The 13,731-nt window shown below is 32.5% G+C and overlaps 1 protein-coding gene across 12 annotated transcripts in view; it reads right to left on the reverse strand.

Annotated features, from left to right (window-relative positions):
• Positions 1–510: 510 nt before the first annotated feature.
• The window catches only part of LOC141451340 (venom protease-like), a 41,739-nt gene continuing 28,518 nt past the window's right edge, over positions 511–13,731 (reverse strand). For all 12 annotated transcript variants that reach the window (XM_074122640.1, XM_074122629.1, XM_074122638.1 and 9 more), the window contains 4 exons: positions 11,821–11,930; positions 8,483–8,742; positions 3,599–3,765; positions 511–3,202 (listed from right to left, as the gene is read on the reverse strand). In XM_074122640.1, the coding sequence (XP_073978741.1) occupies positions 3,041–3,202; positions 3,599–3,765; positions 8,483–8,742; positions 11,821–11,930 (699 nt within the window). In that variant the 3' untranslated portion in view covers positions 511–3,040. The remainder of the gene's footprint in view (positions 3,203–3,598; positions 3,766–8,482; positions 8,743–11,820; positions 11,931–13,731) is intronic.

The raw sequence follows: 13,731 nt of genomic DNA on the forward strand, positions 1-13,731 counted from the left end.
TAATTAATTAAAGGCAGACAGAGAGACTGAGAGAGAATACTTTCCTGGATACGTTTTATAGTAGGGAATAGAAAAAGAAGTGGAGCAAGTACCTACCACTGCCAATTCCTGCCTATTCTAATAGCCTCACAATTTCAAATTTAGAAACAAAGCAAAATATTCTTTTTTTAAATTTATATATTTACAAAATACTTTTAAATATTAATTATAAATATACATTATCAGTTTTCTAAAAAATAATTTATAAAGATACATTTTGCTTTCTTTGGTACCTAATTCAACTTAATCGTACTAAAAAATAAACTACGAGAGAAGCTTCACATAAGTACAATCGTAACATATCACTAAATCTGATGTCACTAGTTAATGTTTCAACTTGATTATTTTGTTTTAAATTAATTGAATAAATATTAAATTTCTTACGGATTAAACTAACCAATTTCAAATTGTATTTTTATTTTAATAATTACTTAATTAGCCCTTTAACTTTATAGATCTTTTTTAGAAAAATTCATTTTACTGAACACAACTTGTAAGACATTCTACACTTCTTTGGTTATATTTGAAGCACGTGTACTTCTGAGGTAATTAGCTACACCGGTACTTTTTTCCATGCATTGCCTATGCAAAAGCTTCGAAGCAAGGGGTAGAAAGACAAGTACTCGAGGAACGTATTCGAGCATTATCATTCACGTTCTCTATCTAAGAATGAGCCGTTGATTGGACGGATTTTTTGAAATTTTTGCCATACTTGGATGATTGCATTAATCTCAGATTTTTAAGGTGTCTTTAAGGGACTTCTTTTTTCTTCAGCTTATCGTTATAAGGGTTCCATCCTAGGGCCTCAAGATCAAAAGGGGCCTACATTCAAATTGATAGCAAAATTAAAATTACACTGTTCTAAAAACAGTGAACACTAAAACACTCAACCGAAAATAAGGAGAAATGCTACGCATATGACTAATAAACAAACATAAAAATGCATTACAAACTTAAAAATGGGAGGTGAAAGAACCTCATAAGTGGACTAGCCTAGGGCCTCTTTTCATCTAAATCCGGCCCTGCTCATCACGTACCCCGCAGGGCGGTGTGTGGCTTCTTCGAAACTTTGAGAACAATACTGGGTCTTGTACAGGATTTTTCTTTAAAAACATCGAGGTCTCTCTTGATTAACGCTTCTCTTATTCTTTCTTCCCAAATAATCTTTAACCTTCCCTATCCAGGTTTGGGAACTTTCATCGCTAGTTCCATTCGAAGTATGGTGCCGGTACCAATTTACTTAATTGTCCTCAAAGACACCCTCAGTTCACCTGATTTTAGACTTTTCCTAAAGGGAATATTCCGTATCTTGACCCAACTTAATATTCCTATCGATTTATCTTGGAATGTTTGATCCGTCGCTTGGGATTCCTACTTTTTAAGTCAAAAATTACCGTTTGGAATTTTGGCGCCCATAAACCTGGTTGCTGATGCTTTTTTTCTGAGGAAACTCTTCCTTATAAGAACTTTAGTCCTGCAAGCCTTGAAGTTGGAAGCCATAAAATTTTCGACTGGCTCTGACTTTAACCGTTAATCCTAACATCTCTCATGATTTTACTTAGCGTTTACAGAAAGAAACTAAGCTGGACAGTTTTTAAAAAGGCATTTTACAAATCATCTTTTTTACATTACATTTCTTAGCAGTTTGGTATTAATATGGAATCTAACTTGGGTTCACAAAATATGGTCACAAGATAATAACGTCAAGAGTTTTGTACACGAAATATTGATTAACATACATTACATATCTGGATATTTTGAATGCCCTAGTACTGGAATGAAATATGTGAGTTTGTATAGCTGATTATCATATAACATGGTTGGATACTCTACAATACTCTGTTTACACCGGTTTGTTGATTCATTTTCATGAACACCTTCACGGTATGTGTATTCTGTTGGGCTATGTTGTTATCCACTGAATTATGTATTGTTCGAAAGATTAAATATTCAAAAAAAAAAAAAAAAAATGAATACAGTATCGCCTCACAAAATATTTTATCTGGGATAAATTTCATAAATAAAATTAAAAAAAATGGAAATATTTTTCATAATTTCAACTTGAATGAATATTGATGGAAATCATTCCAAGCAATGCAGCGTTCTGATTGTTTGACTTCTTGCTATGAATTCAGACAACATTGCTACAGGACAAAGTGAACACAGATAAGCATGAACACATTAATGAGAGAATATAGTATAAGCAGAAAAAGTTATTTAGCACTATTAGAGTACTGTTTACATGTTTATTCAACAAAGAGCGAATATTGCAGATACTACGATGTAATTTTAAATATATGTAAATGTAAACATAGGACAAGTTGTTTAATTGTTGAACATAATGAATAAGAAGACGGATTCTGGTTATTTGTTTTACGAACAAGAGTTTTAACACTGTTTAAATCTAAAATAACAAAGGAATGATTTAGTATCAAGCCAGTCTAGTTTTAATTAAATTATTATTTATTAAGTTTCATAGAACTCATTTAAATTTTAAGCTGTCGACTAAGATCGCTACCTACGTATGTACATCATAGGGCAACATAAATTTCATTTTTACATTAATATGTGAGAGAATAAATAAATAAAATTATTCAGTAAGATTTTCGCAGTATCTGTTTCTTGACTTACTTTTTAATTGCTTATTTATTTATTTTCCATCGCATTGCATCATCATCAACAATGCAGATGAGTTAAAAAAAAAGAAGGAAAAATATCTCTTTTTAATCATTCAAATTCCAAAAAAAAATAACCCGTATTTAAATAAAATGTACAAAATAAACTTTGTTCAAAATCTATACTACAATAAATTATTTTCTAAAATCGATTTTAAGAATAAATTATTAATATTACAAGGTTTTTTATCTTTGGGACTGAGAACAAATTTATTTCTGAATTCATTCTTCTGTCTTTTTGGTATAATTCAGTTCATTTATCCTTTAAAATGCAATCTGAGTAATAAGAAGAAAAATAATAGTGAAGTCGTTGGGGTACACTGATTTTAAGACCAAACAACTGATTCAATCCATGGTATATAGTGAGAGATTCTGGTATAAACTCCTGGAGAATTAGGCAGCCCGCAATCTCGTCCAATAGACGTAATTCCGATTTGTAATTTGGAACATTTTGATGTTTGTATTATCAGCGGTCCACCTGAATCACCCTGTAAAACAAAAATAACAATTATTTTAACAGTTAAATTGAGAAGGATGATATTTCTATGGCTCAAGTGGTACCGTAAACAATTAAGTAGTAAGTTATTGTGGCTTTATTTTCCACTTAATGGACCCATAAATTTCACATCTCGAGAATTCTTATTAAAACTTAACGTATTTTTAAAAAGGCATCATTCTTGAACTAAACTTTAGAAGGTACATAATTGGATTTTATTTGGCATTTGAATAGTTAATGACATAATCAGTTCATTAAATCATTCTTTAACATGCAAGATTAGAGAACGACAAGAGTAAATGCCCTAATGCAAACAATAAAGGCCAATAGCTTTTTTTTAATCATTTCCCATAACTTTGTGTTCACTATATGACAGTTGAATACTCACAGAACAAGCATCTTTACCACCTTGGCTGACTCCTGCGCAAATCATTATCCGACTGTCAATTCCTCTAGGTAGTTTGTTTCCACCAGTTTTGTCCATCAACTTCTTACATTCACTATCATTATAGAGGCCAATTTCTACTTCCATCAGTACTGGAGAAGTTTCACTCACTGTTAATAAGTAAACAGTAAAATAAATTTAACAATAATTCGCGTTACGCGTTACGAAAGAAGAGAATATCTACTGCTTTTGTTAATTATTTATTTTTTTAAATGTTTTACTAGTGAAACTGATAGTACTTTAGTTCAGTACAAATTAATTTAATGCAATAAAAAATAAAAAAAGTGACTGAATCTTTCTCCCATAAAAACTATACGGGAGTTAAATATTAAGATATTTAATACCTTATACATTACAGAAGCGACCGTTCGTACCCACGTATCGAATAGTTACATAACAAGATATTGTATAAAAATAATTAAAGGTATTCCATTTGCAAAATTAAACGAGAAATTAAAGCTCATAGAAGTTAGAATCCGTATTTTTGAGCAATTTTATTTTCTCGAAAAAACATCTTTTTATCAATCCGAAATTCAACATCGATAGAACCAAACATGGTCATTGGGAGGCCAGCCAGAATATGTCGGATCCCTTTCTACCTATACCATCCGTGAAGGGTGGCAAGTTAGCAAGTTATTTGTAACCTAGAAGCTGGAGTAAGCTTATATTTAAATGTACAACTGTGTTTAAATGTGCATCCAGTAAAAACCTATAATTATGTGTTTTTGTTGTTCTTTAAAGTAGATTTTCAAATACGGACAAGTAAGCCGAAGGCCCAGGTTTAAATCCATTGGCGCTTTTCTTTTTTCTCTTCTTGGGAGACTTCTCAGCTTAATGTCCGGTAATGAGTAAAATTTACTGTAGAGAACGCTGTCCAGAGACCAGTAATACAATAGAAAGAGGTCCATATGTCAATGAACATCGTTCCAGAATGCAGTCTTTAGTTTTAGCACTAGGAACTTTACTCAACAATCTACAATCGTTAACATATCCTTTCTGACCACCTCTGGGAATCCTCCCAGACCTACGAAATGCCAATTACCAAGAGAACTCCACGGAGTTGAAGTAACCTGCCCAGTAAAGTGGCACTTCAAGTTATTATTTTTAGTTGGTCATGGAATTTATCCTTTCAGTAAATTTACTGTTGGCAAAGATTTTAAATTGTAAATAATGAAAAATAAATGTATAATACAATGTATATGTATGATTAAGAATACTGGATAAATAAAATCATTTCTACTTGAACAAAAGCTTAAGAACATAATATCAAACAAAATAAAACAAAACAAGGAATCCATTGAATAGAACTAAATAAAAAAAGTTTTGTAATACAAATAAAAATGAAAAAATAATAAAATAAAAATAACGGATATAAAACTTATTTTCTTGAATCACTTCGAAAGGAGATTTGTAGTACAGAAGTTTTGTGGCAAAAGTATTGTTTGATAAATTCAATACCAGCTAGTTCTAAACTTCCGTATATATCAATGCTGCAACAGAACATTGTTTTCATAATTTATTTTCATAAATGTTGAATAAATTGATTAATTATTCCTTCCTCCACTGACAAATAGCAGTTTTCACGTCATAGACATTCGCGATGGCGTGAGATTCAGACCGGTTTCATTTTTTTTCAGGCAATCAGTACAATGAACTCTTTCTAGTGAACCCAATTTGGGGCTTCCTAAGTCTTAATGCATTTAGCAGATTTTGTTTGCGCTAAGGGATAAGTGGAATAGCCAATTATTCAGAGATCTTGGCTATATTGGATCCTGGGGATATTTCAGCCTTAAACACAAATAAAATTTAATAACGACACCCCGAATTCTCTATATACAATACGTAGTGCCAGAGAACCTACAGGCAAACTGTTCCTCAGCCCAATTACATTTCTTACTACAAATGTTTGATTTTGTTTAATTAGTTTTAAATAACTTACTTCAAGTCTAGGAAATTTTGCCTGTCATTGAATTGTGCTATCTATTTTCTTGCTGGATACAGCAATGTATTTGATTGTACCTATTTCACTTTAAGGTCAATACAGAAGAGCTTCCCTCAAGAAAAAGATAGAAGAGTGATCACAAACCTAAAGATTCTATTAGACCTAACAAACCAAGATATTTCCTTGGTTTACGGATATTTAACTTGGCCTCAGAGCAAGCCTGGTAATTATAAAGAGTCCGTACTGCCGCCAGAAGGATTTCCGCATTTCAGCTCTTGAGCGTAGGACGTAGAGTAATTTATCTTTCTGACTCAAACGAAACTTGCACCGAAAAAAAGCCTTGTTTACCACGCTTTGCTTTTCTAACCTTCATAACCGTAAGTCCAACTCCCTTTTGTTCCTGTTTAGACTGCGCAAGCTTTTGTCAAGGTCCTCTAATGAACTTCTTTCTTTGGCCGTGGGCCAGTGGTGCTGAAAACTGAGGAAGGGCGGATCTTTAAAAGGATAATAATTCTCATATTTACAATCCTAAAAAAATTATCATTGTTTTCATTTGTGCGTTACATTTACAGACCAAACTCCTCTTTATTTTCTTGAATCGTCAGATCTTTATTCTTCTTTAGTTTAACCTCCAGCTTGGAAACAAGGGTCTGCGCTATCCAAGGATAAAACAGGGTACAGAAATGTTGTAGACTAATGATGGATAAGCAGTCTGACGGGAAAAATGATGGATGAAAATAGTATTGATTAGATTTGATTAACGAATCCTATGTTCTCAATTAATCCTCAAAAACAATCAGGAATATATAATTCACAATCCCTTACTTCTTTCCTATATATGAAATATATATGTATTAAATCAACTTTGCAGAAAAATCTGTCACAAAACAAACTATCGTTCAGCACAAAGTATTAAACAGAAGATATCATGATGTCTTTTAAGTTAAGAAAAGAAGGAAAATAGAGGATAAGATGAGTAAAAAAAATATTTGTCAAAAGAAAAGGGGTTCTCAAAGATAAACATGAAACTGTAAGTTGTGAAACTTCGCAAAAAGAGACTAAAAATATTAAAATACTTTCATTAGAGAAAATAGTGAAGATGAGATTCTATCTCTCTTTCTCCTATTGGTGGACCAAACTTTTAGCTAAGATAAAAACTTGTGTAGTTCTTGGTTTAATTTTCTTCAAATGCGAGATTTTACATCACAAAAAAACTAAGAAATAAAAATAAAAGAAGAAAAATATTAAGATTAAAATAACCATTGCCGGAAATAAACACTTTCATAACCGATAAATAAATTGTTGCCAACAAAATTAATGTTTATTTTACAACAATTCCATGGGGTAGCAGTTTAGATTTATCTTTTAAACTGAAATCTCTAGCAAACTCATTAACTCTTCGCTGTAGTTATTCACTCATACGTGCAGAAATATACGGGAAAATAACATTTTGTTGTGTTTTAGTTGATTATTTGAACAATCTTCACCCACAATTAGATTAAAAAAATAATCTAAGGAATGATATTTGAGCTATTCTTAAAAATACTTTGCTTTAAACAACAATAATGGTAATGATGCTCTGTTCAATGAATTTTGATGATAACTGATGTTTAAGAGAAGAGATTAGCTGAGTAGTTAGAGCACTGTATTCCCTCTAAAGCATCCCGGGTTCGAATCCAGTTGTCAGCACTTAGACTTTCTCTTTCTAGAGCTACTCACAGTTCCCAGACCGATGATTGACAGTGTTATCTGTAACGAAAGAACACTGCCAGGAAGCCTGCCAGCAATGCACTGGAAAAAGCTCCAATGTCCTCAAATGTTTAAGAAACGGGTGTACGTCCACCTAATAGTATAAGGAGAAGGATTAATCCAAAGGATATGGACAGCTTTCTGAGGATTTGTACATTTAAGCTGATATTCTCTCACTACAAAAGGAGGTACCATACTGATGATTTCCTTGTGTAAATGTACAAAAAGAAGATCTATAGTCATTCGTGTATCGGTTACGATCAACTACTTAGGGTTCTTTCCCTTAAAAGCAGTAAGTACGATGCGCAGAAGTTGCTAGAGTAGAGACTGCAACATACTTCTTTGATGAAATCAAGGCAACTAGCCTTGGTTTGATGTTTTTGAAACAACTTTTGATCATTTCTCAAACAAAGCTAAAGTTAAATAACAAAAGTTAAATTAGACTAAATCAAGACAAAGTGTTGCATCGTTTTCAATCAGTTAATGACAGATAAACTATTGAGTGCAAGTAGAAACAAAGCTATGAGAGTTTAGCTAAATATTTTTTCATAATAATGATATTCAACAGGCTGGCCTAACAAGCAACCTTTTTTTTTTTTTAATTTTTTAAAGAGGATAAAGACAAAAAAATATTGAGGCAAAGAGTACTTTGGCCAATAGAATACTGACTTTCTCAAGTAGGAGTAAAATTATTGAACCCTACCGATTAGTGTTTGGAGGGCACTTAACATGAGAGGTTCGAGTTATCTTAATTGAGAACGGATGAAGTAGCTAATTAATTTTTGGTTCTGCCAATTAAGAAGCATCTTTCTAATAACTTTATTTTAAAACAATTAAATTTACATTTTTCCATGTTTTAAAAGTCTGTATGAGGTCATTAGCGCCCAGAATCTTCTCAGAGGTCTGCCAGAGCCTCCATAATGGACGCTACTCGTATTAGTGAGCTGTAAAAATTCTAAATCTAACAGCAGCAAAGCTGGACTCCGAACACTCTCCATTGCGCCCTAACCCAGGTAACCCCTTACAATTACGGCTTACAATATATAAAACCAGGAGCCTCTTTATTTATTTATAACTATTTCGTAAATTTTAATTTTTGTTGATATATTTTACCTACTAAAATAAAACAAACTTACCAAAATCTGTTCTTCCCCAGCCAGTAACAATCACTTCTGACCCAGGATATTCTGAACTGGTATGTAAACAAATGGGCGACACCCAATCAGTCATTGATACATCATTATTCAGTTTGTAGATGGCGATGTCGTGGTAAACAGCCGGCTCTCTATATTGCGGATGGTTATGATGTTCTATAATCATACGCTCTTGTGGTCGGGCGTCTTCTGTTCGTGTGGATAAGTCTAGATCACCCATTCTGGCCCATTTTGGTTTACCCCTAGAAAATAATTCGATTTATTAATGACGAATAATTTATCAGTTACACATAAATTGAAGTAAAATAAATGCAATAATCTAACAAAAACATTGTATAAAAATCTGCTTAACCAGATATTTTTATTTAATAAAATTTAACAAACTCTGTTACATTTTTAAATGTCATTTTATCTATGTCTGGTAACGCCTACCGTAACCAGGTCCTGCATTTGCAGTATAACGCCCACTCTGGAAGCAAACCGAGTTCAAACTGAAGTTTTAGTTCTCGTTTTCTCGTTTTTACCTAGTTTTGCCTAGAGCTAAAAATGACAAAACATTTACAAGCCCCAGGGATATGTAACGCTCATGGGAAAGTCAACTTATAGAACGTTGGCCTTTATGTAGCACATGGAATGAACAAAATATCTCAGCATCTATGCCACAGATAACGTGTGCAGTGTAAGATGCGAAACTATTGAAAATGGGAGATATTTTGGTGGATTTATGGATGAATTTTTAGTGAATAAACTCTTCTATGCGTGCCATGTCATAAATCATAAGACTTTTTGAAATGCCAAACTATATTTCAATCGGATTAGCTTAAGAAGAGACAAATTTCATCCCTGAGGAAGAAAAACTAGGAAAGATAGTGTACTGGAAGAAAAGACCGCTAGAGGCTTTAGAGATTTTTCGACATTTATTGTCACAACACTGAAAAGTATAGTCATTTTTCAATTTATTTGTTTAAAGATCGTTCGCTTTTCAGAGTATAATTCTATTATCATGAAAAACAAATTTTACAAAAAAAAGAAGAAGCGTATTGGCTATTCCCCATTGCAGGAACAGCACTAAATGGTCGCAAATAAATCAAGATTCTAGGCCTAAATCTTTATAGAGTAAACTCAGCTGGACGTACTAGCTAACCCGACAAACCGGAAAATAGCTTTTAAAGGCACTCGACCTAATAATACTCACTAGACCAAAACTTTATCCTCACAAAAAAAGGGCAACCCACGAAATTATACAACATACATAGGATATCCTATTGACTTATATTAGCCTGTACGGATAGATGTAAAAGATTAATTAATCAAATTCTGGAGTATTTTTATTTCTACTAAATTTTGAGTCTGTTAGATTATTGAAAAGATCTTAATGCAGATTAATGGTAACTGAATGGAGAGGTTTGTTCAATAGTTTCCGTGTGATGGGAGGAATTCTAATTGGGCGTTGAGTCAGATTCTGAAACAGACAAATTGTAGAAAGAGTTCTTGGGACATATTTATAAAGAAAGTCAAGGAAGGTGAATCGTAAGATGACCGTAACACGGACGGTGTCAAAGATATGAGTGAGAAACATTTGCACTTTATTGGGAAGTTGAAAAACGATTTAACCAATGATAAGATCAAATCAAAAATTTTCTTTGTAAGAAGTATAAAACAAGTAACCATCTAATGAATAATTTTAGAGAATATTATCATGAAACTATACTAAAGGAATTATTCCAAATTACATCTTGCAAGAGGTGCAGTCCTGATTTATTTTTTCAGGAAGGGTTACGCACTTTGTTGAGGGAAGAAGCCATCTTCAATCACAAACTTGGTATCAGAGGAAGCCCAACTTCCTCCAAACAGAGAACCAACATAAACTTGCAAGGACGAACTGTAAGCGGCCTTTTGGCCACTAATTTTCAATCTCCCCTCCTCTTGCCGAGCGGCCAAACCCCTTGATATATCATTACTGGCTGCCGGCAGATAGATAAAGAGAGAGCATTCCATTAATATTCCACCTTTATCTAACTGGGTCGAGTGTAATTTGAAACTCTTCAGAGTAATAGCATTTTATTTGACTGTCCCCGCCCACAAGGTACTTTCGCATTGCAAATTGCATTATGCTAACTTAGGAAAATAAAAATAACAAAAAGATATTATTATTATTTTATGTTTTTAATAAATGAAACTTAGTTTTTTCCTCTTCTTTTTATTTGATCTTAATGGGATAGCTGTCACCTAGCTCACGTATTAAATATATTTTTGTAATTGTTCTCGTAGTACTGCGCGAATTTTGGACGCGCTAAACATCTTGTAAAGCTGAGAATCGGGCTCTAAATGTGGAAAAATGTTAAAAGCTTTGCCGAATAGATTTGCCTCAATAGGACTTTGGGTTGTATGGTTTGGCTGTGGATTAAGCTGCACGAAATTTATGAGATTGAGAAGGACAATTCTCTAGGAACTAAACCTTACAATTGTTTTAATGAAGAAACATATCTTAAGGCAGTCAAGGGAGAGGTGTCACGAAATGAATATGAGAGACGCCCTAGATCTGAAATAGACAAGTCACCAGAAAAAGTCTTAAGCTGTTTCAGGAATAAGTCTGTTGGAGAAGTTGTAGGCAAGATATCCAAAGTTTACGGTGCAAGAAAAAAGAAATACGCTTTTATAAGTGTCGCTTTTACCATCTAATTCGAGATCTAACAATGATAGAAGCTAAACGCGACGTTTACTTTGGATCTCAAATCATTTTCCTCTACCAATTACATTAGCAAACTGAAGATTGAGGAATTACAAGCAGCTCATGGCCTAGCAATGGAAAGCCTACATAGGATTCATCAGATAGAAAAGAAAATAGTACTGCGCGAATTTTGGACGCGCAAAACACCTTTTAAAGTTGAGAATCGGGCTCTAAAAGAGGAAAAATGTAAAAGGCTTTGCCAAGTAGATTTGCCTCAATAGGCGATAGGCCTTAATAGGACTATTGGTTGTATGGTCTGGCTGCGGATTAAGCTGCACGAAATCTATGAGACTGAGAAGGAGAATTCTCTAGGAACTAAACGTTATCAACTAACGTTATTACTCGAACGTATTCCTAAATTATTTTTTCCTTATCAACATATATTTACATTTTTTTTTAATAATCTAATCTAGGAAATCATATTCTTGATTCGAATCATAAAGATTTGATTCCAAATTTACAAACGCTTGAAGAGCATTGACAGGGTGCTTACTTTTATTATCAAATAATATTACATAAAAAGTTTAACTGAGACATAAAGTTTAATACATTATGACGCAATATATTATGTATATAAAAAAATAAGTACCATTTACCAGTAGTTGTACAATGAGCTGCACTAAGTACATAATTGGTGCTAATCAGACTGCCTCCGCAAAGCCAATGTTTGTCATCTGCACCGCCATAACCTATCATCACCTGGAAAATAAATTATTGTTTGTCAGGATGACATTTAGCAGCGTATTTATAATTAACTAATTCATCAACCATTTTGACTGCACCATTATTTCAAACAATATTGAATTTTCTGACAACAAATCCGTGAATACTTTTAAATGAAATTGGTCATCAAATTAACCATCTCACTTATAGAGAGGGGGTGAAATGGAAAATATCAGTATTTGTATTGGATCAGTTAATTTGTAATTTAATTGATATTCCAATGAAGGTCATTAATTTTGTTTTCATTTAAAATAAATTTTCGTTACATTTAATAACGGTTAAATGTCAAATTTTTGCATTTTATCGATGAATTTATCCATCACAGTTCTTCTGTATAATGGTTTACCAGTTTGGTTTTTCATCAATTCGTGCTATCGATTTGTAGAGAGAAATTTGCCTTCTACTTATAAAGAAGTAAAAGTTTTGAAAGCCAAATTTCTAAACCCAAATTTTTTTATTTATTGAAATTGTTTTAAATTTCCAAACTAGAATTTTCAAGGTTCTAAGATTTAAAATTTTAGAACCTTTTTATGTATAAAACCCATGAATGAACAATAAGTTGGATAGTTGAAGAAATATTGTAGAATGTCTGAACAACTTTGAGACAATATAAAGACATTCCTAGCGAATAGGTTTACTGGAATTACCCCTGGAATTCTTAGGGATCTCCTGAAAGCTTATCCAATTTATCATAAAATTTTATTAACATACTAAAAGCATTAAGGAGCATAATTTATAGAGAACCATTTTATTAATCCTAAGAGAAAATTAAATTTAGAGAATTTAAATGGAGCTTTGAAGTTAAATTAGCTCTAAATTTTAATTTTAGATTAAAATGCAATCTTTCCAAACAGTTAATAATACTGTGACGGCAGGGCTGCCTCAGCAAGTGTAGTCTGAGACGGAAACTTACTTAAAGTCAAATTCTCTCCATCAAACTGATTAAGAATCTATTCTCTGATGATGGATGAAAATCCAAACCGTTCAAGAATCCCCCTCCCAAAAAAAAAAGTATGCTAGGACGGATAAAATCCTTATAAATAACTAAATTAATAAAGTAATGTATTTAAAAAAAAATTTTGACTAACTAAAGATGCGAGACGTGAATGAAATAAACAATTAGAAAATTCCATTACGGATTTTTTCGATTTGAGATAATTGTTTTCCTCAGTTTCTTTAAGGTTTTCCTCTACTTCTAGAATTTTTAATGTTCCTATTAAGTTGATTTCAAATAGTGCAAATTGTTTCGCATACAAACACACGAGAGATTAAAAATATATGAAGAACTCAATAATATTCATTTCGGAACTCCCAAATTAAGACCTTGAAACTCACAAACTTAATCGGAACAGAAAATAAAACAAGAATAATGTTCTGCAACATCCAGGGTAAGTCTTTTAACAAAAACTTATCATTAGGGTTCTTTCTTCGGTAGAACTCAAATATCATTCAAAACTAGGTCAATAGATCATTTTAGTTTTGTGCTTTGGTACATATTCATAGGCTCCTAAACTCTCAAAAAGCTCCTGATGGAATTGCACCTGAAACGTAGAACACCAATAAAAAGACTTTCTTTGGTCAGTGCCAAGAACACCCTTCTTACAAAACTTTTGTGCCTCAACAATTATTACCAAGAAAAATAGAATGTAATTTTTTCATTGTTTATATTTAGAAAAACATTTGGAAATATTGATTAACATAATTTGGAATACCTTTCGAGATGAGTGAAATGGCTGCCAGAAGGAAAAGAACAATGTTCAGCACTAAGATTTAATAA

Source organism: Rhodnius prolixus, unplaced genomic scaffold (genome assembly GCF_049639745.1).
Source record: "Rhodnius prolixus isolate KJV_2025 unplaced genomic scaffold, Rpr scaffold_8, whole genome shotgun sequence".
NCBI classification, from domain to species: domain Eukaryota; kingdom Metazoa; phylum Arthropoda; class Insecta; order Hemiptera; family Reduviidae; genus Rhodnius; species Rhodnius prolixus.